We start from the raw sequence: 20,940 nt of genomic DNA, 5'->3' as shown, positions 1-20,940 counted from the left end.
GACAGCGAAGCGAACAGAGAAAGGAAAGGAGTAAGGTGTGATCGAAGTAATTCTGGAAGTACAAAAATGAAGAGCTGTTAGGGTTAGAGCCAAGAGCTCAGCCCAGCGTAACCACCGCCCGCCAAAACCAGAGCGATGACAAGGCTGCGTGCAATGCATTCTGGAACGCTATCTAACCAAAAAGAAACGTTTGCCTGGTCGGCGTGGCTCAGTGGCTGAGCGTCAACCTCTGAACCAGGAGGTCACGGTTCGATTCCAGGCCAGGGTACATGCCCGGGTTGCAGGTTCGATCCCCAGTGTGGGTGTGCACGTGGCAGCCCATCAATCTCACCATTGATGTTGCTCTCTCTCCCTCTCCCTTCCTCTCTGAAATCAATAAAAATATATATAGACTTTTAAAAAGAAACCTTTTTCAAGCTCAACAGTGGAGCACATGGGGACAAAGGAGGGGCAAATGGGGACTTCTGTGACAGTGTCAACAATAAAAATAAAGTTAGTAAAAAGTAAGGGAAGCACAGTTTGACGGTTATGAGCCGCGATTACTCGAAGGGTGCGTGCGGTCCTCCGTGATGCCAGAGAAACAGACCGCTAGGGCACACACGTGTCAGGGTTCCGCGTCCTTCCCATCCGGTCCTGCCCGGGGCAACATGCAGCTCTCTAGAAGCACTAGCGCCCTGTGGGGTGCATATCCACTCCCCCCCGGAAACTGAAATAAAAGCGTGACTAAACCACAAAGTGATGTAAGGAAATCCTACAGTGACTCGCCTTCACATGATGGCTTCTTCGGCGCCTCTTCTTAAATGTGGAATTCCTCCGGTACCTTTTTAAAGGCCCCGCTTTCCGAGGCTCTCCCCGGCATCGCATCTGCCTACCTACCGGCTTCCTCAGTTTCCTCGGAATCCATTTCAGTGGCTTGTTTACAGCCTCCGTGCGCGCGGCTCCCTGGACACCCATCCCCACGCCCATTAAAATGCCGGCGCGCACTGTCCCCTGAGGTACCTTTGCTCACCTCTTCCCACGTGCCCCGGACACAGGTGTGAACCCTCCATCTCAGTGTCCCTCACAGTGCAGCACAAATAAGTTGGGTGCTAGGACCCCATCCGCTAACCAAAGTGGAACCAGGACAAGGCGCCAGCGACCTGTTCTCTTCTCGTAGAGCCCACGGTCCACGCTGCTGGTGGCCGGGCAGCCTGGCAGACGTGGCCGCGAACAGTGCCCGGCCCAAGAGGCTGGTACAAGAGGGCGCTGCGGTGGGCGCGGCCTCCCACCTGACTGAGGAGAGCTGAAATCCTCACACTCCCAGGAACAAAGAGAAAAGGGGTGGCCGGGCTGGGGGAGGGGGAGATAGGGTCTTCTCATTGCAGGGGGCAATCTTCATCTCAACAGAAAAGACTGCGTTTTCAATATGGATCCCAGCACCAGAACTGCGCCTACATCGTGAAGAAATGCAGGACACCCTTTAACTTCAGAGAGGTACACCAGGGGCGTGGCAATTCGACAGGCAAGATCTATTGGAATATCTGACGTCAGGCTAATTGTTTCATCTAATACGGCCTCAGGGGAATAGTCAAGACCGTGGAGAAGTCCTCCAGGTCCCGGCCTCCAAGCCACGCAGCTTCTACCTGGGCCACGGCCACAGTGCAGACCCAGCGAAGCCAGACTCAGGTCAACACCTCCCCTCCCCCCCACCTGCACTGCTGCCTGCACTGAACTGTCGTGACAACATCCCACAGGCAAGCAGCACACCTTCTGAGAGCCTCCCTTATGCAAAGCATCGCCTGGGAAACAGAAGGGCGCCTGGGGCTGTGCCTGGGAGGCCTGCAACACAGCAGGAGGTGAGACTGTTCTGTCAGAAAACATGAAAAATAGGAGTTACCTGCTCTAGCCCCCAACGCAGATGAAACAGATGGAAGTGATTCTGGGCCAAAGGAGTCACTGTCTTCCTACCTCACCGTCTAAGGGAGCGCCTGGGGTTTAAAGGAAGGAAAGGTCACGGGGAGGTTGGGGGACTGAACGGGTCTAGGGATGGGCATCATTCCGCTCAAGGCACGTTCCCCCAAGAACTGTGCAAAGACCTCAGGTTTCAGGCCAGAGCTGAGCCCTCCCTGCTGAGACCGCCCCCTTCCGAATGCTGCTGTTTTTTTAAGCATAAATCCCCAGAGACCCACACAGACATCTGTGCTGCCCCCCAGCACTGCCCCCGGCCAAGTGGTGGACGTAACCCAGGGGCTGAGCGGACAAGTACAAGGGGGTGGAGATACCACGGAGCGTTCACTCTTCAGCTCAGACAGGAAGGCAACTCTGGCACACGCTCTCACATGGATGCAAACACAGTGGAGCCACAGAGGCCACCCGATCGCATCTCAGGACAGGGATGGAGGAAGGCCCTCCGTGAGTGACAGCCCCGGAAACAAGACCGGGAGGCACCTGGGCTTGAGTCTGAAGGCAGATCCGAAGTACAAGCCGGGCGTGGGGCGAGGGGGTTAGAGGATGAAACGGACTAAATCGAAAGCCAGGTCCCGGGCCCAGGTGTGCTGGCTCAGACTGTGTCCCCCAGGATGATGTCTGCGACTGTGCACGCCTCGGCTGCAGCGACCTGGCAACGTTTTCCGGTTTGGTGTGAGCCTGCGCCCACTTCTCATCTCCCCCAAGCCCGTCTCCTTGTCCGGACAAGGAGGCGGGGGACTGGCTCCTCCCGCGTCTAGGAAATGAGATGGTGCTACCGCGCTGACCACGGCTCCCGCACACCCGCCGCCGTCCATCAGCGTGACCTGCTGTCATGATCAAGACGCACCGTTCGGCTCCACTGGAACCTAAGGGCCACTGGAATAGCCAAACCAGGACTCCAAAGCCTGTCCTATGTTCACGTCGCAGCTAAATTCGCCGGGGAGTCCTGTGATGCCAGCCAGCATCCTACAGAACGGTCTTCATATGCAGGGAATTGTTGGGTTACATCTTAATAAAACTTCCGTTCAATGCCTAGAATATTGTCAACGTAAGGAACATTCAAACCTGCAGAGAATTCTTATGAGTTTATTTGAGCCAAACTGATGACAATTGCCAGGAAACAAAACCTCAACAGACTGAGGCAATGCTCCAGAAATGGCAGTTTTGCATCTTTTTTTATGCATTACAATCAAAAGAGGAGGCGTAAGTGGGCTGCATGAAATCCACCGGTGACGGATTAGGGAGAAGGAAGAAAGCTAAGTGGAGGTGGCGGGGGAGGGGTGGGGGACTTCGGGATTGGATGAAAAATGACAGGCACATATTTCTGTTACACAGGTGGGTGCAGAATCGCTGACAGCCAGCAATGAACATAGCAGCACTGAGGGGTTTGTGGGCCCTGGCGGGGGCGTTTGGACGGGTCCAGCAAAAGGAAATCGTTACTGCAAAGGTGTGTTTGTCAGACAGGTCATCCTAGATGCCAACCGACTAGTTAAGGGGAAGACTGACCTTTTAGGGAAAAATCTGGCCCCAGGACGCGACGACCCACCATGAGCTGCTTTGAGCTTGAAATGTTTAATTTCAGACCCTCCTGGTGGTCCCTGTAGGATCTGAGTTTGCCAGGCCGCACGCAGGCCCCCGAGCCCGTGAGGCTCCAGGTGCAGCCCCTGCTCGCTCAGGTACTGAGACAATGATGCCAGCCGGGCAGGTGGGACCCTCAGACGGGACATGCTCTCCACTGCGGGAGGCGGCACCACCCGTCCCCGAGGTCCCGATCCTGGGAATTCGGTCCCACGGCACCAAGACAGTGGGTGCCGCAGTGTTTTCAATCAGGCGTCTGTGACATTTCCCCAAAGGGGACTTAAGCCTTCGTTGGATTTTAAAGACACAGTTTGGTCAACCAAACGCTTTGGCTGGTCTTTTAGAGACAGTTCAAATCGTGGAAAACTGCGTCTGTGTAAATTTCCACGTGATGTCAACAACCAATGGGGACTTCTCTCTGGGTCTCGCAGTGGTTCTCAACCTTCCTGATGCCACAACCTTTAATACAGCTCATGTTGTGGTGACCCCCAACCATAAAATTATTTTCGTTGCTACTCCATAACTGTAATTTTGCTGCTGTTATAAATCGTCATGTAAATATCTGATATGTTATATGTGTTTTCCGATGGTCGCGACCCACAGGTTGAGAACCGCTGGAAAGCAATGCCATTCAGTGCTGGGGTCCAACCCCAGCAATTCAGTGTGTGCATCTCACACCTCCCGTCTAAGACATCCCTGTGGTATGCAGGCAACACACACACACACACACACACACACACACACACACACACACACACACACACACACACTACTCACAGCCCATCTTTACAGAGAAGAACACGGAGGCGTTAGGGAGTTTTGAAAGCTGCCCGAGGCCCCCCACTCGGTGGCAGGGGCAGCACCGCCGACCGGACACTGGAAGAGGGAAGCGTGACTCGGCCGGGCTCCTTCGCTGCTCAGCACGGAGATGTCTTGGGTCACACCCAACACTGACCGCTTCACGGTCGCGATGAACCACCCAGGAACCCCAGCCACCGGCCACGGAGCTTCCAGGCCCCACCCTGGGGACCAGGCAGCGCGTGGACCAGGCAGCACCGGCCGGGGAAGGCGTCCCTCGAGGTCCAGCATCATATGCTCCCCCGCTGCTCCCCAGCTGGTCCTCTCACAGCCCCACTGGCCCGGCGCGGCCCCTGCAGCCACGGCTGCCCGCATCGGCTCTCCGACCTCTTCTTTCCCTTCGGTATTTCTGATTCCCGGTGTGAGGACAGAACCGAGCCCTGGGTGCTTTGCTGGGCTCTGTCAGTCTCTGCTGTGCCATCCACCACTGGCCGTGGGCCAGGAGCCACACCTGGGCAGGCAGGCAACCGCGGTACAAGGAGCCCACAGCCGTCAGTCTGGTCCCAGGCAGGCCTCTGCCAGCGTATTGTACCCTTTGTCCCTGGCTGCCGGTCACCGCAGACCACGAATTAAAGAACTATATACGAGTTCCGTGCCACGCTGAAATAGCAGCTAAAAATACCGCCGGGCAGCCTTCATTTTAGAGCCGGACAACACGACACCACCCTATCTCCACCAAGATCACCTCTGTGAGGAGACAAAGTGCGCCGTTCTCCGGACCCAAGAAAACGCTCTTAACTCAGGCACAGAGGGGCCTGTGTTACCGCTGCCGCTGGCCAGGCATCTTGGAAATAACCTTGTGTGGCCAAGTGAGGGTGGTGATGCAGCAGAAATGAAACCTGGACAATGAACCCCAAAGAAGGAAGGGGCAGGGGAACACGAGAGGAGGGAGAGAGGGACGGAGAGGGTCGGGAAGGGGAGGGAGACTCTAGTTACCAGAAACCCTCCATGTCTGAAGCCTGGAAGAGAAGTCAGTCTGAGTTTCCGAGTTTTGGTCCTACCACGTGCCTCACCCCTACTAGGTGCCAAGCACGGGCTAAGCTGCTGAGCCCACGATCCCTACTCTAGGGGGGAAACATCGCGAACCCTCAGCTGTTTCCAACGGTCACCGTGGCTGAGTGGCCAAGACTGAACCTCAGGTCCACCTGCCAAAGGCCACGCCTTTCCCAATATGCCACCCGGCATGCCACCCTCCCCCCCTCCAACCTCCTCCCTCCACCCCTCCAACCTCCTCCCTCCACCCCTCCAACCTCCTCCCTCCACCCCTCCAAACAGTGTGAGGAACGTAACAGCCCATCTTTAGAAAGTAGGGTCACCCTGCCTTGACCCGCCCTGAAGATGTGACCGCAGAAAGAGCTGCAGGTGAAGAAAAGACGGCAAAACTGGCCACACATCCCCTGTGCCAACCTGCTCCCCCTACCCCCCCCCCACCTCATTCATAAAGAACCACACGCCATTCTCAACCACCTCCATCCTCTCAATCACCTCCACCCGGAGAACAGGATGAAAACCCACCTCCTGACACCTTCCCCGCTTCCAGAGGGAGCCTCATCCTCACGGCGTGACGGCTTCTGACGAGGGCGCGCGGGGCGCTGGGACGGAAGGCACTTGCTCTGCATCACCAGGCTCATGTCACTGGGCTGCCAATGCCAGTTCCACACAGGGCAGGGGCACCGGGGGCCACTTCAGCCCTCCGCCTGGGGTTGAGGCCGCCCTGTTCCCATCCCCACGTTCTTCAGTAACAGCTCAGTCATTCAGAGCAGCACTGTGCAGACTCAGCATGCTGCCATGTGACCTGGCCGGGGTGGCTCAGTGGTTGGGTGCTGTCCATGCACTGAAGATTCCTGGTCAGGGCACACACCCAGGTTTTGGGTTCTATTCTGGGTTGGGGTGCTTGCGGGAGGCAACCGATTGACAGTTCTCTCTCACATCGATGTCTGTCTGTCTCTCTCTTTTTCTCTCTCCCTCTCTCTAAATCAATAAAAGCATATTTTTTTAAAACAGAATGCTTTCCTACTGGAAGTATCATTCACTTGCTGCCATAGCAACCACATAAAGTCAGCAGGACTATTAAGAGCGTGAACTCCGGGCCAGACTCTCTGGGTGTGAACTCCAGCTCCATCCCCCACTTGCTCCTCAGCCTTTCTGAGCCGCTTCCTCGTATGTAAAATGAAGGCAATTTAAAAACATACAGGGCACAGGACTCCAGTAACAATGGGATGAATTAACACATGTAAAGTGCTTAGCCTAGCATGTGCCAACGAGTACTTGTCCCCTGTCATTTCATCAATAAGAACACTCTCTCTGAGGAGTGAAGGCACCTCCCCCGGCCTCAGAGGGTCGGTGGCAGAGCCAGGCCTGGTCTTTGCTCCTGGGCACCCGCCCCTCCGACCCCGAAAGACTAACCCTGCCCTAACCGGTGTGGCTCAGTGGATAGGGCGTCAGCCTGTGGAATGAAGGGTCCCAGGTTCGATTCCGGTCAAGGGCATGTACCTGGGTTGTGGGCACATTTCCAGTAGGGGGTGTGCAGGAGGCAGCTGATCGATGTTTCTCTCTCATCAATGTTTCTAACTCTCTATCCCTCTCCTTTCCTCTCTGTAAAAAAATCAATAAAATACATTTTATTGATAAGAAGTAAGAAAAAAAAGGCTAACCCTGCTGCAGACCCGAAGCCAGGCCTAGCTGCCTGGACGGCTCCAGCCGGAACATTTAAATTAACGTAATACTGTGTCAGTGTCAGATGACTATTTCAGGTACCGTACTAGGCCTGCAGGATAAGACAACTCTGCACGAGTAACAGACAAGCATGTGTCCATGTTGCAAGTTCTAACAGGAAGGGGTTTTCCAGCCACCAAAGGTTTCAAGGGGTGGAGGTGCTGAAACCGGCAGTTACCACCAAAAGGATTGTTCTGGAAGGAGCACAAAACTGTCCGAGAGAGGCTGTGCTAGGAATTAGACACAACATCTCTCTGCGGCCTCATCTTTCGCCAGTTTTATCTGGCCTGCTAATCCCGTCTCCACCAAACACCGAGGGTACACGCCTGCACGCACGCACGCGCACACACAGACACACACACGCACGCACACACGTGTTCTCCGTGCTTCCTTAACGCTCTGCTTCTCCATGAGCCGAGCAGACTCGTGCACCGTCCAGTCTAGGCCTTTCCTTGCACGGGGCCAGGGGGTGGGAGGTGGCATCACCGGTGGCTGTCTGCCCCCAGCGTGGGGCTGAGCTCTCGGGGACAGGCCATTCCTCCAGATAGAGGAGAACCTCCCCTACTTCCAGCTCCACAACAGAAAAGCTTTAATGTGAAAGTTTAACTTTTTAAATGTTTTTATTGATTTCAGAGAGGAAGGGAGAGGGAGAGAGAGACAGAAACATCAATGATGAGAGAGAATCACTGGTCGACTGCCTCCTGCAGGCCCCACACTGGGGATTGAGCTCAAAACCCGGGCAGGTGCCCTGACCGGGAATCCAACTGTGACCTCCTGGTTCATAGGTCAACGCTCCACCACTGAGCCACACCGGCTGGGCTGAAAGCTTAATTTTTACTCAAACCTACATAATCTGGAAGATTACCCTCTATTAAACTACGCTTGCTTCTAGAAATGGGACTGGGGTAGCGAGGTAAGAAAATCACATGTTTATGCTAGGTATGCCTGTATTATCTGAATTTTCTTTCCAAAAGCATTGGTTACTTTTGTAATTGAAAAGAAACAAACTACACTTTTTAAAGGAAATTTCAAAAAGAAAAAGAAAAAAAAGGAGACCGTCCGGGTAGCAGGACAGCACTAGCGTGGATGTGTGTGTTCCAGCCGCTGCCAACGAGGGCTTCAGGTCCTGCCAGCCACCCGGGAGCCCAGGGAAGGGCCCAGTCTCCCTGGAACCCCTCCTGCTGGACACACCCCCACAGCCTGGACACACCCCAGCAGAGGGCCAGCCACATCGTGCCCCAACCCCGACCCACAGGGACCACGAGGTGACGAATGCATGTTACTGTCGGCCGTATGTACGGTTGGGGCAACTCATCCCGCAGCGAGAGGAAACTGGTACGCCATCTATACAAACTCCCAGGGACATACGTTATACCCATAGGTGGGAATTTCCATGTGTGTGTATAAAAAGTGGTTTAGGAACCTCAGATAAATACACAAGTGTTAACTAGTATTATTTTCATTTCCTTTGCAATATTTTAAACCAAATATATTGCACTGACATTTAAGTATCTTTCATAAAAACATCTAATCCCCTCCTTAGGGGGATCCTAAGTCTAATACTCACTTCTGAAAATTAAGATCCTTTTTACCAGACTTTCGAAGAGGTCCTCTTACACCCCCAATCCATTTAAGATCCTAAAATCGGATTAATTCAGACGCTTCTATCTGGATGGTCCCCAAACCTGATCGTTCGGATAGCAAACAAACAAAAGCTACTTGTCAGCACCGAAAATACCTCCTCGTCAGAGAACAGACACCCAGGTTCTTTTTGCAAAGTGGCCGTGGGCTTATTCCTGCCCAAATTGCAGCCTTGCTGTTCCTGAGCCGAACCACAGCCGTGGCCGGTGCCCCTAAAAATGGCACCGCGTCTGGCTGGGTCACCTCCCTGACAAGTGCACGGAAACCCTGCCACCCTCCCATCGGGTGGGGCGGGGCAGAAGGGGGAGGGATGGGGGGGGCAGAAGAACGTGTGACACAGGACAGAGAGGAGGAAGAAAGCAGCCGGGCTCGGGATGTCACAGCCAGCATTTCCCACGAGGCCGCTGGACTGCGGGCGCCCGCTAAGCCAAGGGTTCCGACCCCGCAGGTCTCCCCCCAGGCCAACATCCCTCTGTGATTCTCACCTGATCTCCTCCATCTGCAACTGCAAAGACCATTTAGAGACTCTGCCTGGACCAACTCAAGGCTTTTTCAACAGGTGCGTGAGCCCACCTCGGTGCAAAAACAATGAGCATTCCCGGAGCACACACCTGAGGGTCTTTCCCAAAAGGACCTGCTAGGCCAGTGGTCGGCAAACCGCCTCTCGCGAGCCTCGTGCGGCTCTTTGGCCCCTTGAGTGTGGCTCTTCCTAAGCCTTAGGAGTACCCCAATTAAGTGAATAACAACGTACCTACCTCTATAGATTAAGTTTAAAAAATTTGGCTCTCAAAAGAAATTTCAATCGTTGTACTGTTGATATTTGGCTCTGTTGACTAATGAGTTTGCCGACCACTGTGCTAGGCCAACTCTATGGGAATCCTAACTCACCACTAACTCCTAAAAATTAAGATAATTTTCACTGGATTTTCAAAGCAGTCCTCTTACAACTACAATTAAATTAAGATCCTAAAATTTTAGGCGAATTCAGACTTCTTTACCTAGATGATCCCCAACCTGACAATTCGGAGAGAAAGCAAACTAGCCCAGCCAGCGTGGCTCAGTGGTTGAGCCGTCTGGGCCCAGGGCCCTCTGCTCACTGGGCCCCTATCAACCACGGCTCTGAAACCAGGACTGTGCAGTGTGTCTGCACCCATTTCTAGAGAATAAAACAAAGCCGTGAGACTACAAAAGGGATCTTTTAAAAAATGAAGTGTCAGACAGTAAAATACTGCGGGTCATGTTAACTTGGTCTTTGGCGTCAGGATAAACAATTTTACAGCCACCATGAATGAAAGCAAGAGCCACAAACAGGTTCCCGAGGCTGCTCTGCATGACCTGTGAGGCTGCAGAGGGCTGATGACCAAATCTACTGGCCAGTCTTTCTTTATTTACGAAAACAATACATGCTCGACGTCACCAGCCCTATAGCACAGAAGTCTCAAAGCGTAACCTTTCCCAGTCCCCACATCCCATCCGTCCCACTCTGGCACCCAAAGTCAGCATCCTCACAGCACACAGATATACAAACACGTGCACACGCCCATAAACCCCCCCATGACAAAAAGCAGGATCACACTACGGACATGACGCTGTCACCGGAAATATTTTTTGGCTTAAAATAAAACAGAGAATTTCCAGCCCTCCAATAGGATGGGTGTCACCGTTACAAGATGAAGCCACGCATCTCAAGGAAGCAATGGCCCTAAAGTATCCTGGAAAGATGCGCTGAAATGCGTATCCGAAAGCAGGAAGCAATTTTCTGCTTTTGTTTTACACCAGAAAGGGCGTTCCTAAAATAGTTAGAAAATAAAATTACGCAGGGCTGAACCCAGACATGGCGTCTGCGAAAGACTCAGGTGAGCACTTGGCATTTTGTTAGAAAGGGGACTGTGTCATTGTTCGTGGCCACAACAAACCGGGTACCTGAATGCGTGTAACGTTCCACCCTCCACCCCATTTTCAGTTCATCTGAAAGTGCACGGGGCTCCTTGGGCCAAAAGGAAAAGCGATCGGCCCCGTAGCTACGGTCGCATTGAGTCCTGCTATCTCCATCGCAGAGACCCAGGCTTCCAGCCCGCCTTTTGTGTGCTATCAGACCGTTCTTTCAATGAACGCTGCAGAACCCGAGGTGTTCCCACCCGAAGCCAGCCGAACTGCTCTACCTCCAGGGAAGGCGACACCGGGTCTCACTGCCAAACCAGACAATACCTCTTCCCGCGGGGCAGCGGTGTTTTATGCCTCTTCCATTCGAACCTGCACTTTACACATAACGGCTCTGAACGGAGGTCTGACCCAGTGATCAAATGAATGCCCCCAAAGCAGTCTCCACACATCTCATGTTACTGTCCACCTCCTCCTGCCCCAACCGTATAAACCCACAAAGACGAACAGTTGGACGATCATTTCATTAAGAAACGATCCAAAGTTATCCTTGAAACAGGATGGGCTACCTGGAAAGGAAAGCTCTGTGCGACATAAAATCGCATGCCTTTGCATATATAATTTTAAAAAATATACCAGTTGCACAGAAGTCATAATTGATCCTACTTGTACCCGATATGACCTCTCTCTCCTTTTATTTACATACTAGAGGCCCCGTGCACAAAATTCATGCATGGGGGGTGGGGGGTGTCCCTCAGCCTGGCCTGCACCCTCTCCAATCCGGGACCCCTCGGGGGATATCTGACTGCCAGGATCAGGCCTAAACTGGCAGTCGGACATCCCTCCTGCAATCCAGGACCACTGGCTCCTAACCGCTTACCTGCCTGCCTGATCCCCCTAACCTCTCTGCCTGCCTGCCTGATCGCCCCTAACTGCTCTCCCCTGCCGGCCTGATCGCCCCTAACTGCTCTCCCCTGTGGGCTTTTATTAGTATAGATATTTTCTCCTACTGTCTGTTCCCATATTAATAGAAAAATATGCAGCATGTCCCAATAATCCCATTCATCTCTCGACACAGATGCACTGTAAAAAGGGGAAGAACGCAGAGGTGCAGCCGAGTCTGTTGAAACTATACACTCCCATCCGATCCATCCTGCTTCCTCAGCCCCTGGACAGGGAGCCACACCCCTTCCTTGGTTTCGCTAACACTGCACCTTGGCCCGAATGGATGCAAATTTCCGTGCTGTACACACACTCCTGAAAAACTGCACGTGTCTTTTTTACTCATGTTTTAAATATATTTAAGGAACTTGATAGTTAAAGTAATCTTGTGAAATCCTTTATAAAGAATTTTTACAACATAAAATTTCTCCTACTAGCCCTAACCGGTTTGGCTCAGCAGATAAGCGTGTCGGCCTGTGGTCTGAAAGGTCCCAGGTTAGATTCCGGTCAAGAGTATATACCTTGGTTGCGGGCACATCCCCAGTTTGGGGTGTGCAGGAGGCAGCTGATCGATGTTTCTCTCCCATCGATGTTTCTAACTCTCTATCCCTCTCCCTTCCTCTCTGTAAAAAAAATCAATAAAATAATTTTTTAAAAGAAATTTCTTCTCCTAGTGTATGTATTTAGATGCTTTCACTTTTGTTGATGAACACTATAATTTTGGATAGCAGGACAAGACTATTCCCAAACCTCTAAGGACCAAACACATATTTTTATCTGGTCATTTGCTCCTGCCTCTACTTAACTACAAATGTCAAGACGATTCATATCCTTTAAATATATATTAATTATTGATTTTTAGAGAGAGAGGGAGATAGAAACATTGATGACAGAAAACATCAATCAGCTGCCTCCTGCATGCCCCCCACAGGAGACCGAGCCCGAAACCCGGGCACGTGCCCTGAGTTTCGAACCGTGACCTCCTGGTTCATAGGTCGATGATCAACTACGGAGCCACACCAGCTGGGCCACAAGATTCCTATCTTTTTTGACAGTTCACTCCCTGCATTCTACTGAGTAGCTTCTCAAAGAATAGACTGCTAGCCCTATAAAGGCATCCAGGATCTTATGCCTATGGATTTCCCAACTCCCCCGGCACCCATTCCTCAGAAGGCGGAAGCTCAGTATCTCCGCTCGCTGTAGATGCCCCCACCGTCTAGCACACCAGCGCCCCGTCGGCACCCCGCAGCCACCCCGTGTAAACAGACTCTAATCAGTGTTACTTGTGTGCCAACCGAGCAAACACAGAACTCTGGCTGAGGGTATAAACAAATACCTCCGGACTCTGACCAACAGAAAAGAGAGAGAACGAGAAGAGTTTGAGGACGAAGAGCCAGCTCTCTGCCACAAAACACAAAGTCGAAGCCCCACGCGGGGCCTGGCGGGCGACTCACGTAGATTTCGTTGTGGTCAAAGCGCTTCTTGAGGTTGTTGATGAAGGTCTCCTCCGTGAGGGGCTCCAAGAGCACCATGTCGCCGACCCCGATCATGTTGTCCAGCAGGGACGTCTTCACCTCCATCTTGGCCATGGTTCCCAGCTGCAGGGAAGGCGAGAACAGGGTCAACGTAAGCGAGTGACATCCTCTCAGATGTGTGCTGCGCCCCGTGGAGAAGTGACGGGCAGGCAGTGCCCAATGGCCTTCCCTGTCTCGCCAACATCAGACCCTCCCCTCTTGACAACCTGTGTGAGAAACCCCTCAGGGGGCCACAGTCCGCGTCACACCACTGGAGCCCCACGTGCCAACCTGCTGCCACACATGAGCCTCCCTCCCTCCAGCCTCTAGTCCCGGGCAAGGTCCATCGCCAGAGAGAGCCCCTAGGAAGCCAAGGTCCCCGCTTTCCTCTGGAGACCACCCTCGCGCCCCCACCAGAAGCTGCAAAACCCTCGTGAAAGAGCCCAAGCCATCCATTCCCACCAACCCTTGCACACCGAGGTCACACTTAAACCTACATGAACCTGCTCCCCCAAAGTGGCATCCCCCAGGACTCCTTGGCAACATCCAGAAGGCCTTTCCCCAGGAAACAAGGCTTGAGAAACGACGCTAACATTTACTGAGCACTTGCCCCATATCAGATGGTGTGCTAAGCACTGTATATGCATTAATTAACTGAATTGTCCCACTCACTCTGAGAGAGGTATCGTTATCATTACCCTCATGTTAAGATTAGAATGCTCAGAGAAATGAAGAAATATTGCTGCGGTACCTGAGAGTGCCATTGACCTCAATCACCACTTACCACCCTGCACCTGGGTGGGAGGGGGGGGGGTCCCCACCAGGCATCAGCACTGACTCCTAAAGGAAAGCACACCACCGCCTGTGAACCTGAGGTCGCCTGTGTCACACAACCTGCCAAGGGTGACCCCGATACTCCTAATTCTCACTCCAGCAGACACACAACCAAAACAGCAAACTAAGAGTAGCGTGCAAGGAGTGCCCATGTATAATTCATGTGCCTGATGCTGAGGAGGAAGTACATCTGGTTCTTCCCATTATGGAGTCGCCCAGGCTTATCGGACCTTATAAAGGTTGGTCTACTTCCTTAAAACTTAGCAATTCAAATAAATGCCCCCCTGTTCCAGTCGGGAACATCTAGTAGTCTCTGAGAGGCGACAGAAGCTGCATTTAGTTGGGCCAGGAGGACTGGGAGTTCTGTAACTCCTTATTATTAACCACTAGTGATTTATAGGAATCCACAACCACGTATTTTATTCCTGATCCTATTAAACATTTTTAAGTGTGCACCGAAAAGCCAAAATAGAGAGACCAAGAAGCAGCAGAGGCTGTCCCATAAACAGAAAGACGCCAATGGGGGAGTGTTTAATATTCAAAAGAGGAAAAATAGAGTTAACTCTCTTGTTAATGTGGGGGTGTTTTTTAGTTTCACGTCAATACACCTGGAATAAACAGCCCAGATCTCCTAAAATCCAACAAGAGCAGCAGTAAGAATGGGTCCTGCACTTTGAACTAGAAGATGGGGGTGGGGCCCTGGCTGCTCCGGAGATGCAGGGAAGCCGGGGAGAGAGCTGGGCTCAGGCCAAGGCCCTGGAAAGACGTGCACAGGAGTAGGAACGTGAGCAGCCAACCTTTGTCACAATGAATTAACATTTAAATCGAATGTCAAGTTCTCAGACGCGTGAAATGCCGACAGCACTCTAGCTGCGATTCACTACATATACGTTGGCGGATGAGAAGAAGGCTTCGGGACTAAGGGGATGTCAACCTGAGATGCGTTTCAAAAAGAAGCACCTCAAACCAGCAATTTAAACGAAGCGCAGTCCACGGGGGAACCCGCTGCCCCGCAGACTCTGTACACAGTCTGTTCCCGGGAGCAGCTGCCCGCAGGTGAGCACAGTCCCGCAGCCAACCTTCCTCTGTCGTTAACCCGCCCCCCATCTTCTGAAAGGCCTCATGCAAGTTTGAGTGGTTCTAATGGCTACACTTCTCTCCCAACTTTGAAATCCCAAAGGGGGAAGAGGGCAAAACCGAGGCTGAGGCCCAGGCAACGGGTAAAAGGCGGAAATTCCGGAAACACAAATACAAAACAGTAAACCAACTGAAAGGCGGCACCAACGTCCACGGAGTCATTCACGCCCCGTGCTGTGTGCTGTGTTCGTCTTTTCAGCATCTGGGCGGAGGGAACAGTGACCCGCCCTCATCTCCCGGTGACATGGGTGCTGAGACACCGTGCACAGGTCCCGCCCAGCTTCCTACAGAGGGACTGACCACTAGCTCCAGCCTTGGTCTGCTCCCAATGGTGTAAAGACACCATTTAAAAAACTGAAAGCATCATTTCCAGAATTCCTCAAAATCAAAGAATGCAGCATAAACATCATCTATCGCCTTAAAACGGGCACCTGTGAGCTACCATTTACACATAAGTAGTCCGCCCCAGTCACCAACCTGAAACCACAAGTCACCTACCACGCTAATGTCCTCCGTGCTCGGGAAGGTCAAGACCAGCATGTGCCGACCCAACAGTCCCGCACGAGAGCTGCCAAACGAGACGCACATCCATGGGAAGTGCAAGGTCATTCTACTTGATATCAAAACTCAAGGCCGCGGTGACTCAGTGGCTGAGCACTGACCTATGAACCAGGAGGTCATGGTTTAATTTCCCATCAGGGCACATGCCCGGGTTTCAAGCTAGATCCCTACTAGGGGTGTGCATGAGGTAGCCGATCAATGTTTCTCTCTCATTGATGTTTCTCTCTCTCTCTCTCTCTCCCTCCCTCTTCCTCTCTAAAACCAATAAAAATATATTTTTTTAAAAAAACAACAGCAACGCTGAAAAAGCGACTCCAAAGTAATCACTCAGGCTAAGCTGAATAGAGCATCTGCTGGTCTCCCGCGTCATTCAAAGCTCTCGGGGTACCACATATGCAAACAAATGTGTATTTTTTTAAGTTAAAACAGTTTTACTGTAGAATCTCAAAGAACATTCACACATCAGACCTGGGGCTGCAATGATGACCAGGGTCGATATGAAGTCATGAACATGATTTTAAACTCGAAGGAACTTGGCAAGCAAATCCCTCAGAGCCACGACTTACCGAACGCAGTACCTGCCGCTTCGGGGACTGTGACTGAGGCCGTTACACGCCTAGGAAGGCCATCAGCTCTAGAGGCAGAGACGGGCTCTCAGGGAGGCCTCCCCGCACACCAACCCACCGACCGCTGGTCTTCCCCGACTCCATTTCCACGCCTTCACCCCCTGGTGCGCGGCCACGTGCACAGGGTGGCCCCCTTTCTCCAGAACCAGCCCCTCGGTGCCAAGGGTCGCACCTTATTCGTCTTTATTTCCCCAAAGCTGAGGTGCACGCCCTCGCCCGGGGAGGCGTTCAGGGAAGCACCCAGGGGAGCGAGCACACAGGTTTCCGACGGACAGGTGAGCCCTTCCACAGCGCAGGTCCTCACAGCTGCCCAGGGGGCCCTTCCACAACGCACGTCCTCACAGCTGCCCGGGGTGAGCCCTTCCACAGCGCACGTCCTCACAGCTGCCCGGGGTGAGCCCTTCCCCAGCACACGTCCTCACAGCTGCCCGGGCGGGCCGGCCTGTCACAGCCGACAGTGATCCCGCAGCTGCCGGCCACTCGGACCCATTCCTCCGAACACACATTATCCACAAAGGGCAGGACACGGAACTGGGCTATTTGGCTCCCAAAGATGAGATCACTGAGGCTTTTAAGAACAACATGAGAAACACATTTGAGTAAGAAAATGGGGCCAATGTGGCAAGATTTCATGAACAAAAACAATAAACCTGAGCGAATCCTGACGGCAAGACAGAAGGCGGACAGCGGCCAAGGCTACGGGATGCGGGTCAGTGCCTAACGCAATGAGCTCAGCGCCCGAGAAAAGCTGGGGTTTCCCTCCTCGCTCGGCGACAATAGCCCAAATCTCACCGTGGAGAGCAGTGAGATTAATGCCCATTCAGTTCGGCTCACCCGCGTGTACAGAGCCCGGCTAATGCCCATTCAGTTCGGCTCACCCGCGTGTACAGAGCCCGGCTGCTCTCCGCACTGCGTTAAGTGCTGGGCACAGGACAGGAACCATCGTGGTGCTTCCCCAGCCCAGGCCAACCCCCAGCAGCTCCCAGTCCAGTGAGACGGCCAAGAAAAGAAGCAACTTTTGAAATTTCAAGCGACTTTTCTAATGATGGGGGGGAAATCCACGTTGAGCAAAAAAAGAACATAAGCCAAACTCAACACACTCATGCTTTAGTCTAGACCAGGGGTGGGCAAACTTTTTGACTCGAAGGCCACAATGGGTTCTTAAACTGGACCGGAGGGCCGGAACAAAAGCAAGGATGGAGTGTTTGTGTGAACTAATATAAATTCAAAGTAAACATCATTACATAAAAGGGTACGGTCTTTTTTTTTTTTTTTAGTTTTATTCATTTTAAACAGGCCGGATCTGGCCCACGGGCCGTCTAAAACGTTTGCCCACGGCTGGTCTAAAACATCCTTTGAGTTCATTAGAATCCCTATGGAACCTGATTCTGATTAACCAATGAATTGGCCATCGTTTCTGGTGTTATGATCTTGACGGATCTATTTCTGCCTCGAGGTAGGGATGGACATTAGGCCCACAGCAGCTGTGACACGGTGGTGCTACACCAACAATAAACACCCCACACTTTTAATCAGCCAAACTGCACGGCCGCCTGCCCCTCTATTCTTCACCCCGTCCCCAAATTCACAGCCGTTTTATCAACAGCCTGCCCGCAAGGCTGTGTCTACCATCTGAACATACCGTCTACCATCCACACCCAAGTACAGAACAAACAAAAATAACCCTCCCGCTCCCCCTAAACCCCACAACGAACCCAGGTCCTCATCCTTGGCCTTGCCCTGTCTCCTCCTTCCTTCTCCCACAGCCAACCTTTTTCATGGACTCTGCCACCTTCATCACTCCGCTCCACCCCCCAGTGTGACTGCCCCACCCAGCCTTCCCCTCTCACCGGGAAGCCAGAGCCTGGGTGGCTCTCTGCCCTCCGGCCACCCCGGCCACCCCGGCCACCCCAGCCCCCGCGGCCAGCCCCTCCTTCCCGGTCCATGACCCACTGGGCCCTTTCTAAACCACGATGACTTTCTGAACCCCCATCAGCCTGGATGCGCCCACTCTGGGTCCTTCCATACCTCTCCAGGGTCCTTAGGACCACGGTCACACGCCTTAGCAGACCCTTGAAGGGGAAACAGAGAAATAAAGAATTGCCTATGATGCAGCAGTTCCCTTCAAGGTATGAAAGCAGGCAGACCCCCGTACACCTTATTCACAGCAGCAGTAACTAGAGTCAAAGGCGGAAGCCACTGAGGAGCCCACCGATGGATGCACGGATGCACAGATGGGACGTACACGCAGTGGAACAGCAGTCACCCTACAAAGGAAGGAAATTCCGACACAGGCTACATACCACATGGGTGAAACTTGAGGACAACGTGCCAACTGAAATAAGCCAGTCCCGCAAGGGCAAATACCACACAACCCCTTCCATGAGGTGCTGGGGTGATCCAACTCACAGAGGCAGAGGGGAGAATGGGGGTTCCCAGGGCCTGGACGAGGGGGAGCAGGGAGCTGTTTAATGGGCACAGAGCTTCACGCTGGGGAGACGGCAAGTTGAGGAGGTCAATCCTTGGAAGCCCCCAAGTCATAGAGCAGACCCCAACCTTACAAAGCTCTGTGCCTAGGAAGGCAATTCATTCAGCGCCCTGGTTACCCCTCCCCCAGAGGTGTTGGCAGCGTCCAGGTTCGCTTCTGTCTGCAGGTGGGACAGCTGGTCGGCAGAAGCGGGGCAGCCCTCGAGCCCCACACAGGCCGGGATTAAGGGTTTGAACGGCAGCATCTGAACTTCACAGTTCACAGCGATCGGTTTAAAAGAGGTGCTTCTTTCCAAGTGTGGAAAAGGGACTACGTTACCTCGACTGATGAGAGGGATTGTTGAGTCAAAAACAGCAGCGGCCGTTCTGACAAGCCTGACGCTTTGGGATTGGACGCTGCGCCCTATCCTTTCTGGTGTCTGAGCCAAACATCCGAGGGTCCCAGGCAAAACCTTCCTTTGGCAGAGAGACAAGGCCCGGGTGTCGCACATCCAGCTCCTGGACGAGCGGGGTGAGGAGGAGGCTTTCCGGCGGGGCTGGCGGTGGTGTGCACACTTACTCCCTCACGCACACCCTCCCACCTACCCCCCCTCCCAGTCGCCCGACTCTTCCCGGGACCCCGGTTTCTCACGGAGAAGCTGCACCTCTCCACTGGGAAAGGGAACTCCCTAGACGGGTGGGAGCAAGGGTTTCCCAGAGAATTCATTCCCTCTGACCCACCGGACGGGGGACAAAGGCTCCGATCAGACCCAGGCTCGGATCCAAGGGATTCTGATCTCAAATCTGGGATGGCAGCGCCCACTCCGTCCTCAGGGTACTGCGCGGCCCCTGCCTCCGAAGGTTTTCTCTGTCGCGGGCTCCCTGCCAACGCCATCTCCGCTCCTGATGCTGAAGGGCGCCCTGGCCCCTGTGCTGCCTTCCGGCAGGTGGGTCCTCCTTTGCAGCAGGCACTCCACGGGGTGCAGCCCCTGAGGAGGGTGAGCCAACAGCACTCCCTCCTGGGGCAATGCCCCCAGCACACTCTGCAGTCACCGCAGGAACAGCTGCCCATGACACCGCCCGAGACCTGGTGGGGAAGCCCCAGCCATTCCCCCCCACACACGCCAGCAACCAAAACCCGAGCAAGTCTGGCTTTCGGGGACTCGGGCCGTGCTCTCTGCTCACACCGGATGCCTGTCAATGAGCTCAGGTCTGAGAAGCCCGCGAGAAACTCCATAAGCCACCGTTCCAGCCAGAACAGACGCCGCGGCGCTGGGCCCCGGGGGGCGCGCGAGCGACCATGGACTCCTCACTCGGCTCCTCCAGGCAGAGTTTAAAATCCCACCAAGTCGAACGCGTTTAGGTTGGCAAACTCAGGACCCTGGCCCCCCCAGATGAAGGCAGAACTGCCCCAATGGCACGGACGGACCCTCCGGCTCTGCCCGGTCCTGGGCAGTGCGCAGACGTCAACTACGACCCGTGACCATGAACCCGAGTCCAGGGCCAGCGGAAACCAGCTTCCTGGCAAGCGAACTGGCTTGTGATCAGAGGGTCCCAACCTGGTGCTGACATCCTCACCGAGTGAGTCCTCCCGACCCCTGCCCCTTCCCCTGCTCACACCGCGGCCTTTCCCTGATCAGACCATCCGACCGCTCCCCGTTGCCCTTCGAATGAAAGCTACAGTGACTGGCACCTGGCAGCCACCCACACGGGGTTGCTTGTACCCGTGAGTTCTGGGGGGCCCTGTCGATTGATGTTTGAAGACAACTGGCCGAACTAAGATGCTCACACACCACAGCAGAGCTAGCTTCTCTTAAAAGCGGAGTCATTCCGGCTCTTGTCAGTGACAGTGGAGGGGAAGGTGCAGAGTGCGGCGCGCTCCTGCTGTTCGGGCTCAGGAAGCATTCTGCCCAGACCACCGGCTACACCCACCCACAGCGGCTCCGGAGCCAGTCCCAGAGGGCCACGTTGCAGACCCGGCTCTGCAGCCAGCTCACCTGGGAGGCCGGGCACACGGCCGATTCTGAGCCTCAGTTTCCCCACAGAGAGGGTGAATACGTCAGCTCCTAAGATCCTGTCCCAGCGCCCATCATTAGTGACTCAACAACCAAAAGAAAAAGACTCACCTCTGGACAGATGAGTTCCTACATCCTGGGTCTGGTTACCAAAGCCGTTCAAAACCAAAAATGCGAGTCCACGAGTGTCTTTCTCCATGACATTTACTCAGAGGTAAAAAAGAT

At 53.6% G+C, this 20,940-nt stretch overlaps 1 protein-coding gene across 1 annotated transcript in view; it reads right to left on the bottom strand.

Annotated features, from left to right (window-relative positions):
- MYO1B (myosin IB) overlaps positions 1 to 18,306 on the bottom strand; it is a gene marked incomplete at its 3' end in the record, with an annotated part of 139,872 nt that extends 121,566 nt beyond the window's left edge. The window contains exons 1-2 of the mRNA XM_015566116.1: positions 18,263 to 18,306; positions 13,017 to 13,160 (exon numbers count right to left, since the gene is read on the bottom strand). Of these exons, the coding sequence (XP_015421602.1) occupies positions 13,017 to 13,151 (135 nt within the window). The remainder of the gene's footprint in view (positions 1 to 13,016; positions 13,161 to 18,262) is intronic.
- Between the last annotated feature and the right edge of the window lie 2,634 nt (positions 18,307 to 20,940).

The sequence above is a fragment of the Myotis davidii genome, unplaced genomic scaffold (assembly GCF_000327345.1).
Source record: "Myotis davidii unplaced genomic scaffold, ASM32734v1 scaffold221, whole genome shotgun sequence".
Lineage (NCBI taxonomy): Eukaryota > Metazoa > Chordata > Mammalia > Chiroptera > Vespertilionidae > Myotis > Myotis davidii.
The sequence above is the reverse complement of the archived record's forward strand: the minus strand, read 5'-3'. Positions and strand labels throughout refer to the sequence as shown.